Here is a 22,535-nt window from a genome sequence, read left to right as displayed (position 1 = left end):
TGCATTGCATCTAAGGCACACACCTCTTACTTTGGGCCCATCAAGCCAGAATGTATCCTGCTGTCCTGCTTTGCAGCAGACTCAGAGAGCTAACACAGAAGCGATGCAAAGGAAGTCAGCAAACATTCAAATATACAGATTTCTGTCCAGTGGGGCAGGCTACAGCAGGGTTGGTCCGGATAACAGGCGCAGAAGTCAAATCACAGTCAATCAAGTCCAGAGGCAGACTCAGTAAGGAGTCCAGAGGTCAGTAACACAATCACAGGGCAAGGTCAGGAGGCAAGGTGCATGGGAGCTGGATTAACAGTTCTTTTTCAACACTGATGAGGTCTAACCTGCTTTAACCTCAAAGCCTGCTGAACCCAACTCAGAGCTCAGCTGCAGTAATCAGAGCTCTCTGTTCAGAGCCCTACTCCTGAGGAGTTGCTGTCTCCTGAGGAGCCCTTCTCTACAAGCAAGCACTCCTCCAACTGGCCTGTTGCTTGAGGCAACAACATTCCTAGGGGCCAGGAGGTTGCTCAGCATCTGCCTCAGAGGCAGAGCCCCTCCTCCTGGCAGGGATGGATCTGCAACCATCCCCCCCCCAACAGCCCAGGCTCCTGCTGGTCTAGTGGCAGTCCCTGATTTGGGGTGCCCTGCGTCTCTGGGGGCTCCAGCTCCTCTCCTGAGGTGGACTCCCCCAGTGTGCCCATGACACCTGCACCAAGTGAGTGGATGAAAATTCACGGACTGTGCCTTGTGTGAGATTGAGTCTTTGACATCGTAAAAAAAAAAAAAAAATCACAGTTATCTAGCAGTTCCATTATGTGTATGTAAGGAAAGCCTCAAACTCATGGCATCTCCAACGAGCAGAACTAGCAGAATAATTTCGTTTGACCAGTACAGAAGGGGACCAGTGAATTTGCTGGCACAATTTGTCTCTCTCTCTCTCTATTAGGCTGCTAATAGCAGCAGGTAAACAATAATCCTGATTGCTGGGGTGGGGGGAGGTTAATTAATATATTTTAATTATTTATTTTAGAAAGTTTTTATACTGTTTTTCATTTTTTTAAAAATCCCAAAGCGATTACAAGATAAAGTCATACTAAAATAAAATCAATAAAACAATAAAATATCTCATTAAAATAACCAAGGATAGCTGGCAATATTCAAGGTCAGGGAAACACCCAGGCTAACAAATGTGTCTTAGATTGTTGGCGGAAACAGCCCACACTAGGAGTCTGCCTGATTGGAATGGGAAGATTATTCCACTGTGTGTGTGAATGTGTGTGAACGGGTGTCTGTGTGTGTTGTGGCCCCATCCACTTGTGCAGCCCCTGAAGGGACATTGCGAACCCCAAACATTGCCTAACCAGCTATATTCCCTTACCTGGGAATAAATCCTATTGAACTCAGTGTGGCTTCCTTCTGAGCAGACATGTATAGGATTGCACCGAAATTCAGAACTGGGATTTCACACACTCCAGTGCTGAGCCCTTGGACAGGAATAAAGGCCGGAAGGATGAGCCCTGCTCTCAGCCACAGCAAGTATGAACATTTGTTTAGTTCTTTGTTGTACTGGAGTTCTGCTTTTTTTTGGTATCCCTGTGCTGTAGGAAGCTCATAAATTTGCCGTTTTAAAAGGTACTGCATGCTTTTATAGAGAAACTCTACAAATGTAGTATATAGTCCAAGTATTTGAAAAGTCACCCAGTTCTGTGATTAGAGGACAGTTCTATGTTTGCTATGGTCATAATAATCAGGTAGATTTTCTTATACAATGTGCCTGCAGCTCCATATATTGGGACACTTTCCATGCAGTGTAGAAGTTTAGGGGTTAGTATTTTGTGCCCAGCCAGTCAAACTGTTTAGGCCTGTGCAGCTCTGTAATCTTCCCTTTTGGTTGTTTATGTCTCTTCTAAGCAACCAAGTATTTTATTTATTACAATTATATCCTGCCTTTCTTCCAAAGATTCTAAAGCGGCATACACGGTTCTCCCCCACTCCATTTTCTCCACGCAACAACCCTATGAGGCTAAGGGATATTGGCTGGCTTAGGGTCATCCAACGAGCTGCTTGGCTGAGTGGGGATTTGAACCTGGGTCTTCTCCTCCTAGTTCAACACTCTAACTGCTGCACCCATACTAGCCATCATGTATGTAGCTCAGGGGTGCTGAAGCTCTTTCAGCCCAAGGGCCAGAGAAGGTCTCAGGGGCCACATTACCATGGTAGGTGGGGTCAAAGGCGAAATGGGGCAGAGCCAACGAAAAACACAGCTGCTAGACACCGATTTAAAGTAATGTCTGCTTCGGTCCTAAAGTAACAATGGCATGCAGTGCGCTACTGACAGTGAGTTAACCATGCCGCCATGATAAGCCGTTGTACACTATCTGAGCATATTGTTTGCTCATTGTTTTCCATTGCAGCCTTTTCTTATTTTCCTCCTCTGTTGCACATGCTTGCCCTATTGCATAATGTAGTGCTAGGCTGTCCACTCACTCACTGTAACTCTGGCAAAATGATTAACTTGATATTAGTCTTCCCACTGAAGAACAGTCAGTACCATAACTGGTCTCTGCACTTCCCCTCAGGACTCATATGTTACAGTTTAGGCCACAACACTGCTTGTTATTACTCTGCAAAGCACATGAATGGCACTGTGTAATAATAGTAACACTGATAGTATGCATGGTCTAGCCAAAATAATGCATGGTATGCATGGTCTAGCCAAAATAATGCATGGTATGCATGGTCTAGCCAAAATAATGCATGTTTTAAGTCCCGTTAATTTCAAGTCAAGCATGCGCCAGTTGGCCTCAGTTGCTCGGAGAGCCTTTTACCTTCTTTGGCTGGTTCTTTGGCTGGTTTGCCAGCTATGCCTGTTCCTGGATAAGGATAGTCCTTATCTATCCTTATCCAGAGCCATGAGTGGCACATAAGCACCAGAAGGGCTGGATATATGTTTTTATATAAATAAATACATAAGAATGCTGTGGTAACTTCCCAGTTGGACTACTGTAATGCATTGAATGTGGGGCTGCTCTTGAAGATGGCCCAGAAGCTCCAACTAGTGCAGAATGTGGCTGCTAGAATGTTAACAGGTGTAATCTGATGGGATACCACAGGGAGGGTCTGTAGCTCAATGGTAGAGCACCTGGTTTGCAGACAGAAGATCCTAGGTTCAATCCCTAGCATCTCCAGGTAGGGATGGAAAAACTCCTGCCTGAAATCCTGGAGAGCCATTGCTAGTCTGTCGACACTACTGGACTCGATGGAGCAGTGGTGTGGCTGAGTATAAGGCAGCTTCCTATAGTGTCATATTGCACCAATTTTAAGGGAGTTGTGCTGGTTACCTATTTGGTTCTGAGCCCAATTAAAAGTGCTGGTGAATACCTTTAAAGCCCTAAATGGCTTGGGACCCCAATACCTGACGGAACACCCCTCTCTGTAGCAGCCTGCCCATGTCTTAAGATCTGTAGAGGAGGCTCTTCTCGAAGTTTCTTCTACTTGTTTTGTGACAACCATGGAAAGAGCTTTCTCAGATATGACACCCTGTTTTGCGACACTCTCCTCATAGAGGTGTGACTGGTGCTCATCATGCAATAATTTCAGTGCCAGGTAGCAACGTTTCTGTTCGCCTGGTCATTTTAAGTTGTTTGGTCTGCCCTACTATATTTTTACGGCCTTTTAATACTTTTTAATGAATTTATTGTATTGATTTTATTGCATTTTGCCATGATATATTTTGACTAGGTGGTTTATAAATATTCAAATAAAGAAATGAATACATCTCGCCAACTGAAATCAATGGAAGCTCAAAGTGCCTTAATTTTGACTGTATTGTGACTTTAATGTGTGGGTTCTGGGCAACGTTGAGGTTGTTACTCATTGTTAATTATTCACTTATTTTCCCTCCAGTTGTATTGACTTTACTGATGACTGTGGAAAGAAAATTACTGTGCCTCTTAAACCTATTTAAAATGTCAAATATGAATAAGCCTTATGTTTGTGAGATGTGTGAATCGGCCCAGCACAAACAAGTTGAGAACCCTCTGTGGGAGGGACAGTAATTCAGTGGTTGAGTCCCAGGTTCCTTCTCTGGCATCTTCAGGTTTTGTGTGTGTGTTTTTTTTAAGAATCAGGTAGCGAGTAATGTGAAAGACCTCTGCCTGAAACTCTGGAGAACTATTCCCAATCAAAATAGATGGACAAATAGCCTGACTTGGGGCTCCTTCACACAGAGCTTTTATCCTGTGATTGAGATTGCTCCTTCATGGAAGTTTGCAGGCTCTTTACATGATGCTGTGAACCTCCAAGGCTTCTCCTGCACTAAATGCCCCTTGTTCCGTTTTTAAATAGATTGCACATAATGAGCTATCAAATTACCCCCTTGTGTTCCACTTGAGTTTCCTCTGTGAAAAGAGGAAAAGTGGCAAGAAGAGGAGCGAGATCAATGAAAGATAATGGAAGACTCAGATATAGGGAGAAGGAGGGGGAAGGGGGTGAGGGAAAAGGAAGCGGGTGAAAAAGGAAGTTGTTGTGATCCTGCATTTAAAAGGGAAGCAGGGAGCCCCATTTTAAATGCAGGATTTTAGGCTGGTATTAGAGATGCCCTTGTATAAGTTAGCTTCTCTTGTATGCAGACTTCAGGCAAAACTGGAGAGACTTCTTCTGGAACCATCCTGGAGTGTGCAGGGTGCTCCTCAGAGACCCCACTAAGGCTGGACCACGGCTCACACATCCGGGGCCCCACAGTCCAGGAGGGCCCCAAACAAGCCCCTGACAAGCAATTGCAGGCTGTGCTGTGGGTGGCAGTGGCAGCTCCTCCTGCCATGCCGCTAAAGAAAAGTGTTGCAGTGGCAGCCGGCCTCTGGGGGTGTAGTCAATGAGGGCACCGAAGAGGTGAGAGGACTGCCACCCCCTCCCCCCAAGGCTGCAGCTGATTGATTCAGCATGCTGCTAATCAAAGTTAGTAAAGAAAAAATATTGTAATATAAAATGGTGTGTGCGGGGTTGCAGTCTTGACCAGCCGCTGCTGTGCGTCTTTCCCTTAGCAGTGCCATGGCACGGCAAGAGGAGAAGGAGGACCTGCCACTGTTTAGGTAAAAAAAAAAAATGAAACAGGGCTGGGTTGGCTGGCAGGGTGGCAGAAAGAGGGCGGCTGGGAGAAGGCTCCCCTCTGAAAACACCTTGCCCAGGGCCCCCTCAAACCTGGCGACGCCTCTGTTGCTCCTGGAGTATGCATGTGCATGCCATATGCTCCTTTGTTACTGTTTTAATTTCAAACAGAGCAGTCTTTGTGCTGCTGGCATGTAGTCCTTGGTGCCTGTTCTGTTCTGGCGAGGATGCAGATATCCTTGAGCAGAATGCAAATGCCACTCAGAGCCTGGCTGCACCCCTGACAGCTGCTCACGTGGGAAGCAGCCGGTTTTGCCTGTTCAGAGGAACCCACAGCTGTCCCTCCAGACGGGGAGGGAGGGCTTGAAAGAGCCGAACCGCTGGCTCCCCATGCCTCTCCCGGTGTCCCAGGAAGGAGAGAGCACCAGTGTGTCAAAGTCATTCACAGCAATAGCTTCTGGGCAGAGCCCCAGCCACCACCAGCAACGGCACAGGCTTGCTTCCCCTCTGGCAAGGAGCTGCACATTGAAAACGGGCACGATTCCCTATCTGAAGAAAGCCAAAACGCTGCTATATCAGCCGTCCCCAGCCTGGTGCCCAGCAGGCATGCTAGACTGCAACCTCTGCTACCCCCAGCCAACATGGTCATGCTGCCTGGGGGTGATGGGGGTTGTAGTCCAGCACATATGGAAGGCACTGAATTGGGGGATGCTGCACTGTGCAATCACACCACTTTCCAGTCTCCTTGGAACCTGCAGAGAAAAACATAACATTAAAAGCTGCCGCCCAGGGTAAAGTGTCTAAGGGGGAATAACAGAACAAAATACAATTACAGCACATTGTTTAAAGTCACAGGCGTGTGCACACAAAAATCCAGTGACATATAGAAATTTGAAACCACAAACAACGGCAGAACTCAAAGTGACACAACATGCCCATCGCATAATCCATAAAAAATAACACGAAGCATTTCTATAGTGCTTGCTAGTATTCAAAGCCCTAGTACTGCTTGTGTGCTACCCTGTTGTAACCCTTACAACAACTCTGTAGGCCCTACACTGCAAGGTAAGTAAATAATATCCTAGAGTGAGTGTGTGTGCTGAGGCTGAGAGGGAGCGGCTTGCTTAAGGCCACCTAGAGAATTCACAGCAGATGTGGGATTCGAACCAGAGACTTCCTGATTAGTAGCTTAGGGTGCAATCCTATGCATGTTTAGACAGAAAACATTCCTACAACTCCCAGCATTCCCCAGCCAGCACTAAAGGATTTCACCTTTAGTGTCTTAGTGTTGTGGCTAGGAGGAAGTCGCCATAGAGGAGGGACCTTATTGCAGAGGTAGTTCACATGCTTTGCAGGCAGAAGCTCCCAGGTTCAATCTAAGAACATAAGAAGAGCCCTGCTGGATCAGACCAAGGGTTATCTAGGCCAGCATTCTGTTCACACAGTGGCCAACCAGCTGTTGAGCAGGAACCCACAAGCAGGGCATGAACGCAACAGCACCCTGCCACCCATGTTCCCCAGCAACTGGTGTGCATAGTCTCACTGCCTCTGGTACTGGAGGTAGCACGTAGCCATCAAGACTAGTAGCCATTGATAGCCTTTTCCTCCAGGAATTTGTCTAACCCCCTTTTAAAGCCATCCAAACTGGTGGCCATCACTACTTCCTGTGGTAGTGATTCCATAGTTTGACTATGTGCCCTGTGAAGAAGTACTTCCTTTTATCTGTCCTGAATCTCCCACCAGTCGGCTTCATGGGAAGACCCTGAATTCTAGTATTGTGAGAGAGGGAGAAAAATGTCTCCGCCTATCCACATTCTCCACACTATGCATAATTTTGTAGACCTCTATCATGTCTCCCCTTACCCTCCTTTTTTCCAAGCTAAACAATCCCAGCTTTTGTAACTTTCTCTCATAGGGGAGATGCTCCACCCCTTGATCATTTTAGTTGCCCTTTTCTGCACCTTTTCCAGCTCTACAATATCTTTTTTAGGTGAGGTATCTCTGGTATCTTCCTTTAAAAAGGTATCAAGTAGGGGTTGATGGGAAAGTTTTCTGCTGTAGCGTTGCTGCTTGTCAGAATAGACAACGCTGGGTCATATGGACAAATAGTGCAACTTAGTATAAGGCAGCTTTCTACGCTCTGATGTATTATGCTACATCACCTCTAAAAATGGTCTTAGAATGGGACTCTGATGGCAACTTAATATTGACAATACCGTGGAATGTAGTGTATTATGTTATATGTTACATAATTCTTATGTACCTTCTTTACAGGACTTGCTTTTGCTGTTCTGTCCTCGGTTCATCCTGTGTTTGGCTTATATGGATCTCTCTTCCCTGCTATTATTTATGCTGTATTTGGAATGGGCCGCCATGTTGCCACAGGCAAGTGCTTCTAAATCCTTGCAGTCCATCCAGTTTTGAAAATGTAATAGGCTTTTTGGTTGACTGTCTTAATGCTATGTTCTGTGTTACTGAGTTGTATAACTTACAATATAATATGAGTTAAAACACACACACACAGGACCATACCAAACAAGACTGTTCTCCTGTAGAAAGGCAGAGAACAATTAATTTCCAGCTGGCTTCTGTGAAAGACGGCAAAAAAAGTCTCAGGGCACAATTCACCAAGCTTTGCAATTGCTGGAACTCCATTCATTTTTAGGAACGCCATGCCGGTTCCATAGAAGTGCATGGGTAACAGCAGTGCTCGATGGGTTGGGCCCTCAGTTGTTATGTTCCTTAAGCCACTAACTCATCTCTAGTTTTCTGAATGTTGTTAATAACTTTAATGATTTTATTAATTAATACATTTAATTAGCAATTAATAACTTTATTAAATGACTATTCTGAAGTCAGTGGCTTCAGGCCTGCAGCTCAGAGGAGAAAGAAATCACATCCCAGAAACAAGAATGATGTTTTTGGTGCATTTCCTTTTCAGCTACATTCTCTCTCCACCACCCCTTATTTTTAAGAAAATTATTTTCAGGGTGGGTGAAGCACGATTAAGTTTAATCTAGAACTGTTCCTGCATCTTAATTTGATACGGCACCAACACTTCTTCCAAAAATGCATTTTGCCAGAGTTTTATATATTTTTAGCTCTGTATAAATTTGCTGTAAGCTAAACATTTTACCAGACAGGGCTCTGCCAAAGATAACTTATTTGTGTTGAAAATTTGGGCAGTATCCTACTGGTAGTATAAGGGGCAGCTAAAGCAACCAGAAACAAACTGAAACACTTGTTTCTGGAATGGGGAAAGTCAGCAGAGCTCATAGAAGGGAGCTCTGTTGATGCGTCCCAGCCTGGAAAATGAGTTTCTGCTCATTTCTGTGGTTGCTTTTGGAAGCACTAACTCCAAATTGCTCTAGTGGTTGGTCCTACTGGAACAATGGAGTGAGTGGGAGCACAAGCAGCAGTATTGGATACTGCCCATAGCCTGCCTTGAAACTATAAGGGATAGTTTCTTCTCATTTGGCTGACTCAAATTCAGGTCTCCCCCTTGCCCCCCCCCCCCCCAGCAAAGGGCCCTTTTCTATTTTGTTTTTCTTCATTATGTATATGTTTAAATATATAAGGAAATCTTATCACATACAGCTGAAAAATAGTCGAAAGGGGAAAGGATGGTTCTAGTCCCAGATATTTTGCCATTTGTCCAGGCAGTTGCACTGGATAATCGAGATGATCATCCTTTGCACAGCATACTGGAGTATGACTCTCATACTCCACAGTTCCTGTCGGATTATAATCAGGATCAGTGGTGTGGTGAAGAGGAAAGCATGTGAGCACAGCTCCGGGACTTTTTCAGAGCAGGAACCCTGAAGTCACCTGCCTCAGTGGCAGTGTCACTGTCAGGCCCTCCTTTCTTTGGCAAGTGAATGAGACGATAACAAGGCATTCAGGTGTAGCTATTGTTTGATACCAATCAGCATAGAGGAAGTCAGAGAATAAGGGAAATAATCGAGCAGAGGCTGGAGTCTTCTTTCCTTTTCTTTGATGGGGTTCCTACTTCATTGGAGTAAACTAATTTCACTCTGAAAGATTGTTTGCATTTCTAATTAAAATCATTTCAGCTGACTGAAGATCTTTTGTTAAAGCTGAATGTGCGTTACAAGTTGAGCTTATGCAGGCAGAAGGAAGCACCACTGAATTCAGTGCAGTCAGAAGGAAGCACCATTAAATTCAATGAAGTTTACTCCCAGATAGGGATGTGCCAATCCAGAAAACCTGAGATCGTCAAGGTTCTCCAAATTCCACCACAAAGCTTGTTCCTATTTGTGTCCTTACCAGATTGTGAGCTTTGGGTTTTTTTTCTTTTTGCACAAAATTTTGTGTATATTTTGTGCCTGTTTTTCCAAATGTATGTATCAATTGTGCACATTTTTGAGATGTATACATTTTTCTTCCATTGATTAAAGCTCTATGTGGGGCTGCCCTTAAGGGTGCTCTGGAAGCTGGAGCTAGTGTAGAAAGCAGCAGCTCAGCTGTTGTCAGGAGCTGCCCCTTTTCAGCATGCAACTCCCTTGCTGAGGGAACTACACTGGCTGCCTATTCTCTACCAGGCCAGGGTTAAGGTTTTGGCACTAGTGCACAAAGCCCTAAACAACTTGGGACCAGGATACCTGAGAGAGTGCCTTCTCCCTTACCAACCCACCCAGTCACTGAGGTCATCAGAGGGCATGCTCCTGGTGGTTCCACATGAACCTATGGCCTGATTGGAGGCCACCAAGAGAAGAGCCTTCAGTGTGGTGGCCCCCTTTCTTTGGAACTCCTACCTCTGGAGATCAGACAGGCACCAGTACTGTGCTGTTTCCAGCGTCTCCTGAAAACAGCTCTTTCCCAGGAAGCATTCCTGAACTGACCAGCCACGCTTTTTATTAGTATTCTATATTCAAAAGCACAATTTTAATACGGTGTTTTAATTCTTTTTTATTGTTTTACCTTTTATGTTCACTGCTCCCGAATCTGTTTTAGATGTGGAGCGGTACACAAATGTTGTAAGTAAAAAAAATAAAAAATAAAGCATGTTTGTGTGCATTTTTCAAAACTGTGCATTTTTTCAAGCACATTTTTCAAAAGTATTTTTTTTGGAGGGGGGGGTGTCCACGAATCACATCGCAAGACTGTTGGTGGCAAACCATTGGGTTTTCCCCCCAACTGCCGCACAACTGCTGGCTTTGTTTTTTCTTGCTGTGCAGTGTGGCAGGGGCAATTCCAGTGGCAGGGCAGTGGGGGCCACCAAAGAGGATGGGGGTCTGCATGTGGGCTGTGAGCCACATGTTACCCACTCCTAGTTTAGAGTCTAAATTGCCATGTCCGCTGTAGTTGCCTGTATAAATAATGCACGTAGTTTCATTGGCCATGATATAGCAAGCCATTTTACAGGAATCTCTCTGACTGCAAGGATGAAGCTACCACAGAGGGAAAGGATGGTGTACTTGCTCTTGTTGGAGTTTGGTGATCTTAGATAATTTGCAAACTCTCAGGGAAATCCCAGTAACCCTCATTCTGAATGAAAAAAGGGTCCCTTTCCAAGATGATAATTTGAAACACTGACCTCCCAGAACGAGGAGCAGAGTTTTTACAAAGAAGAGACCATCTGGTCCCAGCTGCAAAAAACAATGGATTTGGGTATGGGGTCATAGCCTCCCTTTAGTTAATATGGGTTGGAAAGGATGAAGGAAGGCAAAGAGCTGTGAGAGTCTTTCAGATATCAGGGAGGGGTCTTTCTCCGTGGAAATTCAGAGTTGTGTGGAACCACACACAAAGCTAACCCCGCGGGGTTTGAAAAGCCTGAGTATATGCACATTCCCGTTGGTTGTTATTATGCTTTCTAAGGAGCAATCATTGTCTTTTGAGTAATTGCGTGGTTTTTCAAAAATGCCCTGTGTGCCAAAACGTGCATTCAGTGCTACGTTTAACAGCTCTGCAGGAGCCATGTGGTCTACTGGGAAAGCAACATTCCGTCCAAAGTACATAGAATTTGCATCAGAACGTATGCAAAGCATATTGTCAAAGGCCCCTTGCAACTCACTGGCAAGTTAGATTTAAATTTTGTGGCAAGTTCCTTGGAAGCGACGATAACTCTGAGTCAGCAAAGTAGACATTACGTAATTATTTTATTTAAGTGTAATAATGGCCCAACTGGGATGAGCTGGACTATTGGTTTTTTCAAGAAATGTATTTAGGCCATTTGGTACTTTGAGAAAATTTTGGAGTTTTTTTTAAAGGGGATGTATATCTGAGCAGTACAACTGTTTCAGGTCCTCCTCTATTTAGTTCGTCTTCAGATGAAATTAGCATGTATTTATTTATTTACAACATTTGTATACCGCTTCACAGCTAAACAGATTCTGAAGTGGTGAACCACAAGAGATAAAATGAACAAAAGATAAAAATAATTAAACATGATATTAACATTATTCTTTAAAAAACAGAGTAACAATTTTTTTTCCCAGAAAGAAAGTGTTCTGTTTAGAGACAAAATCCAATCAGTAGAGGAATTATGTTAAATGTAGGTTTTTACAGTGTTAGGTTAACTGTGGGTTGTTTAACTCATGATTAAACCATAGTGTCCGGGTTCACATGTCTTGGAGCCACCTCAGATTGGTGGTTGCATTTTCAAAATGGCGACAGCACACGACACAGAAAATTGTGGGAACCCACGATTTGCTGCTGTTCCATGCGAACAGGGCCAGTGTCTAGTTCTGGCCATAACAGGCCTTGTTATGATGTTTCAGGATTTTTACTGGGCATCCTACCAACACTGTTTGCTGGGCTGCTCTGTCTCCTCTCTCACTTTTAAGACTTATGACCTAGAGCAGCAGATCCAGTTCACAGGAAGCAGCCTTATAGCAGGCTAGAATATTTGTTCCTCTAGTCCAGTATTGTCTACCGGTAGTGGCTATCCAGGGTCACAGGTGGAGGTCTTTCCCTTCACTTGCTGCCTGCTCTTTTGAACTGGAGGAGCCAAGGACTGAACCTGGGAAGAAGCTTCTTCAAGCAAAGCATAATCTCTACCTCCTCTGAGCTATGGTCCCTTCCCCTTATGCTAAAAGTCAGGTGTCTGTGTTGGGTGGGAGGCTATCATAACATCCATGACCCATATTTCAAAAAGATTTTGGTCAAGCATCTGTGCAAGGTCCCATTTGCATGCAGCTGCATGACTCGCGTATATGCAAAAAAAGAAGTTAAATAAGCTCGCCATTTGCATTACACGCAAATAGGGCTTGGTATGTGGCACGGGACGATGTTTAAAGGTGATGTGTGCAGAAAACAGAATGTGTGCAGAGCAAGTGTGTAGTTGGGCTATCTGAAGCCAGAGCTGGCATCCTGACCTTAAGCAGAATTATTTAGACAAGATACTCATAGATTTCAGTGGTCCTTCCTTTCTCCTAAGCACACGTAGGATCACAATGCAAAACAAATAGGAGCTGTCCTGAGTGGAAACTGAATTATCTCTCTCCTTCCACAGGTACCTTTGCTTTGACTTCTTTGATATCTGCAAATGCTGTTGAGCGTCTTGTTCCTCCTGCGAGCAGCAATTCCACAACAGCCAACAGCTCTGTAATCTTGGGCTTATCTGAGTTTGAGATGCAGAGGATTGGAGTTGCTGCAGCAGTTTCATTATTAGGAGGACTCATCCAAGTAGGTATTCCTTAATTAATAGCCAATATGTAAGTGGAATGGCAGATTAGCAGCCAGCCTTAATGTACCATGGGCCGTCGTGTGGCTGTAGTTTCCAGGAGCAGCAAGCTGGCATGGGAGGGAACCATGGCATGTGATCTGGGGTTCAATATTGTGTAAGCAGCATGGGAAGAGGCCTCCCTGCTACAGCAAAACCAAGGACGAAATGGACAGCTAGTCCTACATTATCTTTAAAAATAACATGGGAGACACTCTCTACATTTTATGGCGTGGAGCTGGTTTGCAAGGCACGAAAGCCCACTGTGGGTTAATTTACCTGCAAAGGCTGTTGTGTCGGGCACCTGGCTTGCTGTGGCTTGTCCTCTCATGCAAACCCGCATGGCAATTCATTTAATTAATTAACCCTTGAAAATTAAAAACCTCCCCTCTCAGCAATTATGTGGTCGCTGTCTGGGAGCCTGCTGTAAATGCGGGAAGGCTGCACAACGGGAGGACTGCGGGTTTTTCCTTTAATGTAAAGGCAGCCAGCATTTGCAGGGCTGTCAGAGGACCATCCTCTATTTGAAGGGCTCTCCTGTCCAATTCCTGTTTAAAGATAAAGAACCAGAAGAACTGTTGCCCATCAACAGTACCTGAACAACAAGACCGAACAGGCAGGCACATGGGCCATCTGGGGTAGGATCCAATGTTAGTCCTACTTAGAGTAGATCCATTGAAATGAGTGGGGCTTAAGTTAAAAAGGTAAAGGTGTCCCCAACCAGTCGTGTCCGACTCTAGGGTGCGGTGCTCATCCCTGTTTCTAAGCCGAAGAGCCAGCGCTGTCCGAAGACGCTTCCGTGGTCATGTGGCCGGCATGACTGAACACCCAGGTGCACGGAACGCTGTTACCTTTCCCGCCGAGGCGGTACCTATTTATCTACTTGCAATTTCTTGCTTTCGAACTGCTAGGTTGGCAGGAGCTGGGACTGAAGACGGGAGCTCACTCCGTCACGCAGCACTCGGGTCTCAAACTGCTGACCTGCCGACCTTCCAGTCTGCAGTTCAGCGTCTTAACCACTAAGCCACCGTGGCCTTTAGGGGGCTTAAGTTAGTCACGATTAATTTAAACCAGCTGGAGCCACCGCTGCCACTGGAGCCGCAGGATCCGCCACCAGGTACGTTCCGTCCTGGGGGGATTCTGCAGGGTGGCGGTGTGGGGGAGGCCGTTCTACCACGGATTCCGGGGGAACGGATTCTAAGGAACTCCGGCTGTGGCCGGCCCTGGCTGGCAGCTCTGCGGAGCTGCCATGGAGCAGAGCTGGCCGGGGAGGATTCCGGGGGGAGGGACGGAGCACCTCCCCCCCCCCACGGATTGACCAGAGCGGAGCCAGATAGGGATTTCGTACATCCCTACTACCACTTCATAATGCCCTTCTTATTTTACATTCTGCTTGGCAAGTGTAACCAAGAGAGCTGTGGTTCTGTCACCCTTTTCAATCTGTTGAACGTACTTCCTCTACAAAGCTTAGCTGAAGAGGTGTCTGGGGCAGGTCCTAGGGGACGTTCTTAGTTGACACAAGGCAGCAACTAGGTCCAGCAGGCTTGGCTGGAACCCCATGCAAACCGAGAACACTGGTGGCAACTAATTTTTAACTTTGACCATACTGAATCAGGGTTAAAGGGGCCAGCAACCTGGGATGGGTACAATGACCCAGTTCTGTTCTGCAGAGTTTGGGCAGAAAGCAGAATTTATTTACTGTTTATCTGCTTAAAACAGATCATTACCCTGAAGATAAACTTATACCCTGCACTTCCAGCTTTCAAGGTCTTCAAGATGACTTCGGGCACAATCCTATGAAGATAGCTGGCAGCCTCGCTGAGTATCCAGTGCAGGGCTGCTGGAGCACGCAGGTGATCTTTGCCTCTGCTCTCCAGCCGCCCAGCATTTCTGCTAAGATGGGCGATTTCATTCGTCTTGCAGTGGCACTTCAGAGGGGGAGGGAAGGAAGTAGAGGTGGTCATAGGAAACGTCATATGGCCACTGCCCATCTCCTTCCTCCCAGGAACGCCCCCTTTCCCTATCTCTGTGCTCTGTTTCCGAGCATGGAGATGTAGCCAAAACTGAACTGGCTATGAGGGGCAGGGGGCAGGGAGCGTGGTTTCTGGGCTGCAATGTCACAGCCCTGTTTCTGACCTCGGAGCCCAGAAACCGAACAATCCTATGTCTCCCCAGACCCTGTCTCGGGTGGACATGGGATTGCTGCCTTACATTCCATAATAACAAAGAAATATATTATAGCACCATAAAGAATAACAGATTTATTATGGCATAAGCTTTTGTGGACTAGAGTCCACTTCATCAGATGTATGATATCTGAGGAAACATCATGCTCAGAGCATTAGCAGGTATAATATATACACATGGTTGCAGAGTGGGGGTTGGGAGATTGTAAACTGCGGTGTGTTTGAAAAAGTTTTTACTAAGATCAGATTGCAGTTAATGGCTACCTTTATACTGTTGGGTAAATATGTATGTGTTCCATGTAATTTGTGGTTTTGTGTCTATGGAAACAACCAGATAGAGGTATTGTGTGTGTGTGTGTGTGTGTGTGTATTAGAATATTTGTTTGATTGCCCTCTGTTTCAGCGTACAAGGGATACGTTTCTTTTGAATTTTTTTTTTTTAAACCATGGACAATGGTCACATTTGCAAAAGACAGTTTTCCTTCTTGCCAATGGGAAAGTGGCAATTACTCAGAAAGTGGCCCCTTTGGCTTTGGCTTTTGCCAAAGTTCTCGGGCATTTTGTCAAGTCTGGTCTTTGGATTCTGCAGTGGATCAATCTTCATTTTAGTTTTAAACTGTTGTCGTTATGGCTAACAGCTGAAACAACTAAACGGAAACTAACTGGAGCTGAACTGAAATATGGTCCCTGCTGAGAAATAGTTGTTGACCAGGATACTAATAAGTGTGTATTCTTTCCCTTCACACTCAGTTATTGCACTCAAAAGAAGGGTGACAGGTACATTACAGTCGTTTTACTGGAGTGTTCCTATAGTGCAGGGGTGGGCAACGTCTGGTCCTCCAGATGTTTTGGCCTACACCAATGGTAATCCCTCACCATTGGCTCTGCTGGATAGGATTGATGGGAGTTATAGGCCAAAAGATCTGGAGGGCCACAGGTTACCCATCCCTGCTATAGTGAGATTAATACCCTAGTTCCCTGGTCATATGAAAAGTACATATTCATCCCTGTTGAAAGTGATCCTGGTGTTTTTAATGACTTTATGAGCTGTGATCATATCATCCTGTGCCATATATGAGTCACTTAGGGAGCAATCGTATGGCCACTAGACACTGGCTAGAGGGCCATAGGATTTTTTGGTTTCTGGGATTCGAGGTTGGAGTCAGGGCTTCCAGAAACCACACACCCCTCCATCCCCCCCTCCCCCTTGTAGCCATCGCAGTTCTGTCTGTGCTGGCTACATCTCCGCATTGGGAAACAGAGCGCAGAAACAGTGAAAAGGGGGCGGTCCCAGGGGTGGGGTGGGGAGGGGAGGAGACCACGGAAGCTGCTTTAGTCAGCTTCCTGTGTGCCACGTGGCCTCCTTCCCTCCCTGAAGCCATGGCTAGGCAATTGAACTCAGCCATCTAGCTGAAAATGCAGGGCGGCCTCTATACTCTGGCTGCCCTGCATTGGATACTCGGCAGCCTCCGGTGTCGGAAGCTACTGACTCACCTGGGAATAAGCTCCAGTGGGACTTACTCCTGAGTAGACATCTATAGGATTGTGATGTTAGTGTTCTAACATGCTGAAATGTTCCATCAGCTGCACATATGCACACATGTGTGTAAAGGTGGACAGGGCTCCGTGGTCTTACTTGCCACTTTTTCCCGCTGCCACTACCTTCGCAGGTCTCCTTGCACCTGAGACTTGGAGGGAGACTCTCAGGTGCCCAGCAGCATTCATGACATAATATCATAGAGCAGTAGCCCTTGGATTTAGTGCTGATCCAACGAAAGAAATTAGCAGCACAAATTTACGAGGTAGGAATTTTATTTATAAGTTATGGGTAAGGGATTAGGAAGAGTAATAAGAGGAAATGCCAAAGGAAAATACCCAAGAACCAGTCCCCTTTTTGGAAACCCAATAGGATAAAACAATACAACCTAGCTAGTCTACCTTCTTACTCCAAGTAGGGTTTCTGAGACCTAGCCAGCAACCAAACACCTTCCACCACCAAATGGAAAACCAAAGACGAAAAGGTTGGGAACTCTCTCTAAGTTTTATACCTTTCACCCCTCATTTCAATTTAGTTCCCCCCCCCCCCCGCCTTCCCTGAGGGATGAGATGGTGCTTTTCACAGCTCTCCAGCTGCAAGTACCCCATTGGCAGGCCAAGATGCATTATGGCCTTGAGTCGAGATAAGCGGCCTGACTGGCACCATTGGTCCGGAGAGATCTCAATCCCCGCTCCTTTCAGGTGTCCCAGAGTTGACAATCTTCCCGGCCAGATCCCAGTCATAAAACTATAAAATTCTAACTAAAAACAAAATTCCTTTTTCTAGTGACCCTTAACTCCTGCTCAGAGCATGAGAGGAGTAGAGCAGCCTACCATTACAGTCACCACTCCTTTACAGTGTGCAATAGCATATGCCCCAATATATTAAAAAATGGTAACTATGTTTTAGTTCACAATTGGTTGGCTATGTTGCTGCATCCCTTTGCTGCATGTAAACATGAGGGAAGCCATTCTTAGCATTTCTATGCGTGACAGAATGGGCATCTGTGCCTACATCACACGTGTGATGAGCAACATGCTGGATTCTTGCAATTTCCTACATGGAAGTGATCTCCCTATAGAAATTTCATTGTATTCTACAAGGGTCTTGGGACCCATAGCACATACATTTTCCCCAGTTGTATTTCACTAGTCTAGATGAGAATGGCCTGGCTTGGGTGTGTGTGCGTGTGTGTGTGTGTTTAAATCTGTTATTCTGCACAGACTCTTGTAAATATAGGTTTGAAAGGCTTTGTTATTAGTTACCAATAGACGCTATCAGAAAGAAAACATCTTTTGTTCTTGTTCAGCATGGCGACAAAAGTGAATCAGTCTATTCTGCTGTTATCACTAGTTATCTAATGGAGGAATAATGCTTTTGAAACTACCCACAATAGCCACCGAACTGTGGGAAACCATGTATCTTATCTTTTCAGAGTTTTATTTTATTAAATCTTTGAGTTCAGGCAGGGTTTCACCTTTCTGTAGTTTTTTTGTCTTTGTATGTTTTCTTCTCTTTTCCTTCTAGCTCTCTCTCACCTTTCTCCACCATTTCCAAGTGGTGGCCACTAAATCATAGCAAATCAAATGAAGGTGACGCTTAGACCCTAATTTCCCCTACCTAGTGAGATGCTTCATAGTGAATGGGACATACATTTAGTCTACATCTGCATTAGCTAATTCATATCTGATTTTTACCAAAAAATATCATGAGTAGCTGGTGCACTCCATGTTTTGGCCCCATGTGTTCTTAGTTAAGGCTCTACTTCAGGTCTCTTGGCATGGACATTAGTACCTCAATGAATACGTGGTAACCTTTCTTTGTTTTTATTTCCCAGCCCCATCCCTTTGGCTCTTTGTCCTGTCTCTCCTCCAGTATTAATGCATTTATTTTTTCCTTCCATGAATAGGATCTCCTGCAGTGGAGGCTGGTGGCTCTGATGTCAGTGGGGCAGTGGCCCCGCTCCGGGTTTCAGTCAGAACTCTAAAGGAGCTATCCAAGGTGTGGAATAAAGGAGCACCTTGGACAGCTGTTTTAGAGGTCTGACTGGTTCTGACTGAAACCTGGAACGAATTTACCACCCCGCTGCATCGGAGCCACCAGCCTCCACTGATCTCCTGTGTTGCTGTTTTTAAAACATTAATAACAGCTGGGAGTGAGAGGGAATCAGATTGGAACCATGGGGAAGGAGGGGACCTGAACGCTTTCCCCCGTTCTAGTTTCCTGATTAATATTGCCCCCCTCCCCTGCTGGTGTTTGATCTGCAGGGCAAAACATACAGATATCATGAAGCTACCTACAGAGGAAAACATCAAAGAGGAAGGAGTTAACTCCCCTCGCCTCATGCCACATTCCCAGTCAAAACTGCCACTCCAGCTGCTATTAATACTTAAAAAAAAATGGAAGATCCAATTCATGGATGTCCTGTGTCATGTCTAGTTTGGTCTTAGATAGATGTCTCAAATTCTCCCCCCTTTTTTTACAGACACCCAGTGAAGTGGGTGCTTAGCCCTCTGAATACATATTTAGCATAACCTCTCCTCCCCGCCCCCAACAAATGTGCCTCCCTCAATAGCAGCAAATGGTGCATGCATAAACTTAGGAAAATAATAAACAATACAAGGAAACTGGTATACAGTAGCTTTAGATGTTCTTTGAAAAGTCTCCATTAATTCTATCATCATAGAATCATAGAACAGTAGGGTAGGAAGGGGCCTACAGGACCATCAAATCCAACCCCCTGCTCAATGCAGGAATCCAAGTCAGAGCATCCCTGACAAATGGCTGTCCAGCCTCGTCTTGAATGCCTCCAGCGTGGGAGAGCCCACCACCTCCCAAGGGAAGTGGTTCCATTGTTGTATTGCTCTGACAGTCAGGAAATTTTTCCTGATATTCAGCCGGAACTGGCTTCCTGTAACTTGAGTCCATTATTCCGTGTCCTGCACTCTGGGATGATCAAGAAGAGATCCCGTCCTTCCTCTCTGTGACAACCTTTCAAGTACTTGAAGAGTGCTATCATATCTCCCCTCAGTCTTCTCTTCTCAAGGCTAAACAAGCCCAGTTCTTTCAGTCTCTCTTCATAGGGCTTTGTTTTCAGTCCTCTGATCATCTTTGTTGCCCTCCTCTGAACCCTCTCCAGTTTGTCTGCATCCTTCTTAAAGTGTGGCACCCAGAACTAGACACAGTACTCCAGATGAGGCCTAACCAGTGCTGAGTAGAGGGGAACTAGTACTTCCCGGGATTTGGAAGCTATGCTTCTATTAATGCAGTTCAAAATAGCATTGGCCTTTTCTGCAGCCACATCACATTGTTGGCTCATATTCAGCTTGTGATCTACAACCGTTCCAAGATCCTTCTTGCTTAGTGTTGTTGAGCCACGTATCCCCCATCTTGTAACTGTGCATTTGGTTTCTTTTTCCTAGGTGCAGAGCTTGGCATTTATCCCTATTAAATGTCATTCTGTTGTTTTCTGCCCAGCGCTCCAGTCTATCCAGATCCCTTTGAATTTTGTTTCTGTCTTCCAAAGTATTAGCTATCCCGCCCAATTTTGTGTCTTCTGCAAATTTGATCAGCATTCCCTGTACCTCCTCCTCCAAGTCATTAATAAAAATGTTGAAGAGCACTGGGCCCAGGACTGAGCCCTGCGGTACCCCACTCGTTACCTCTCCCCAGTTTGGGAAGATCCCATTGATGAGGACTCTTTGAGTCCGATTCTGTAGCCAACTGTGGATCCACCTGATCGTTGTTTCATCTAGCCCACTTTGAGTAGGGGTGTATGAACCTCACTCACCGTTCTGGGTGGCAGCGTCCACTAGTGGGGGGAGGCGATCCGTCCTTCCCCCCAGAATCCTGCGCGTCCGGTTCTGCGAGTCTGCAGAGCTGCCGACCGGGCCCATCCGCAGCTAGACTGCCATCCGCTGCTGGGCTGCTGCGGCCGCAAATGGCGGCTGGTGTAGTGGCCACCATTTGCGTCCCTACATTAGCCATGATAGGCTACGTATATATTTACGTAGCCTATCACAGAAAGAGCAGGGACGCAAATGGCATAGCGGCCGCCATTTGCGTCCCTGCTCTTTGCTGTGATAGGCTATGTAAATATTTACGTAGCCAATCACGGCCACAGGCAGGGACGCAAATGGCGGCCGCTACACTGGCTGCCATTTCGTTCTGCAGGCTGGCAGCAGATGGAGACAACGACCCGGAGCAGCTGCCGCCACCAGGTAGGGTCCATCCCGGCGATTTCGGGGGGTGGTGGGGGGGTGTAGTCCGTTCCGCCACGGACTCTGGGAGGCTGGATTCTTTAGAATCTGGCCTCATTGGAGTCCGTGGCGGATTTCTCCGCCATCCCTAACTTTGAGCTAGTTTGCTCATCAGGATATCATGGGGCGCTTTGTTGAAAGCTTTGTTGAAGTTGAGGTATATTATGTCCACAGCATTCCCACAGTCCACAAGGGAGGTTACCTGATCAAAAAATGAGATCAGATTATATGGCAGGATTTGTTCTTGACAAATCCATGTTGGCTTCAAGTAATCACTGCAGTGTTTTCAAGGTGCGTATAGATTTATCGCTCTATAATCTGCTCCAGAATGTTCCCAGGGATTGATGTCAGACTGACTGGTCTGTAGTTCCCAGGTTCCTCCTTTTTGCCCTTTTTGAAGATAGGGACAACAGCGGCCCCCCTCCAAATCATCTGGCACTTCACCCGTCCTCCATGATTTCTCAAAGAGAATAGAGAGTGGTTCTGAGAGTTCTTCTGCCAGTTCCTTTATTACTCTAGGGTGCAGTTCATCTGGTCCTAGAGATTTGAACTCAATCAAAATAATTTAATAGAATCATAGAATAGTAGGGTTGGAAGGGGCCTACAAGGCCATCGAGTCCAACCCCCTGATCAATGCAGGAATCCAAGTCAGAGCATCCCCGACAAATGGCTGTCCAGCCTCGTCTTGAAGGCCTCCAGTGTGGGAGAGCCCACCACCTCCCCAGGTAATTGGTTCCATTGTCGTATTGCTCTTACAGTCAGGAAGTTTTTCCTGATGTTCAGCCTGAATCTGGCTTCCTGTCACTTGAGCCCATTATTCCGTGTCCTGCACTCTGGGATAATCAAGAAGAGACCCTGGCCTTCTTCTCTGTGACAACCTTTCAAATATTTGAAAAGTGCTATCATATCTCCCCTCAGTCTTCTCTTCTCAAGGCTAAACATGCCCAGTTCTTTCGGTCTCTCTTCATAGGGCTTTGTTTCCAGTCCCCTGATCATCTTTGTTGCCCTCCTCTGAACCCTCTCCAGTTTGTCTGCATCCTTCTTAAAGTGTGGTGCCCAGAACTGGAGACAGTACTCCAGATGAGGCCTAACCAGTGCTGAGTAGAGGGGAACTAGTACTTCCTGGGATTTGGAAGCGATGCTTCTATTAATGCAGCCCAAAAGAGCATTGGCCTTCTTTGCAGCCACATCACATTGTTGGCTCATATTCAGCTTGTGATCGACAACAATTCCAAGATCCTTCTCACTTGTAGTGTTGTTGAGCCACGTATCCCCCATCTTGTAACTGTGCATTTGGTTTCTTTTTCCTAGGTGCAGAACTTGGCATTTATCCCTATTAAATGTCATTCTGTTGTTTTCTGCCCAGCGCTCCAGTCTATCCAGATCACTTTGAATTTTGTTTCTGTCTTCCAAAGTATTAGCTATCCCGCCCAATTTTGTGTCATCTGCAAATTTGATCAGCATTCCCTGCACCTCCTCCTCCAAGTCATTAATAAAAATGTTAAAGAGCACTGGGCCCAGGACTGAGCCCTGCGGTACCCCACTCGCCACCTCTCCCCAGTTTGAAAGAAATTTGGTGTTCTTTGACCGTATGCCTATCGATCTTAAGCTGCAATCCTGCTCCTACAGCCTGCACTTTGCCTTTGCCAGGGGGGTCATAGACCCTCTTTTGGGAGAAGACTGAGCCAAAGTAGGAATTGAGCACTTCCTTTCTTTGTCATCTGTTATCATTTTGGCATCCTTATCTAATAACTGAACCACCATTTCTTTCC

At 45.8% G+C, this 22,535-nt stretch overlaps 1 protein-coding gene across 2 annotated transcripts in view; it reads left to right on the top strand.

The window, feature by feature from the left end:
* Window positions 1–22,535, top strand: part of SLC26A7 (solute carrier family 26 member 7) — a 139,625-nt gene that overhangs the window by 34,814 nt on the left and 82,276 nt on the right. Inside the window, exons 3-4 of one of the 2 annotated variants that reach the window (XM_084848013.1) lie at window positions 7,372–7,482; window positions 12,572–12,748. In XM_084848013.1, the coding sequence (XP_084704139.1) occupies window positions 7,372–7,482; window positions 12,572–12,748 (288 nt within the window). The remainder of the gene's footprint in view (window positions 1–7,371; window positions 7,483–12,571; window positions 12,749–22,535) is intronic. The other variant, XM_084848014.1, reaches the window with a different exon arrangement.

Source organism: Heloderma suspectum, chromosome 4 (genome assembly GCF_057233095.1).
Source record: "Heloderma suspectum isolate Gila_16-S chromosome 4, 16-S_ref, whole genome shotgun sequence".
Lineage (NCBI taxonomy): Eukaryota > Metazoa > Chordata > Lepidosauria > Squamata > Helodermatidae > Heloderma > Heloderma suspectum.
The sequence above is the reverse complement of the archived record's forward strand: the minus strand, read 5'-3'. Positions and strand labels throughout refer to the sequence as shown.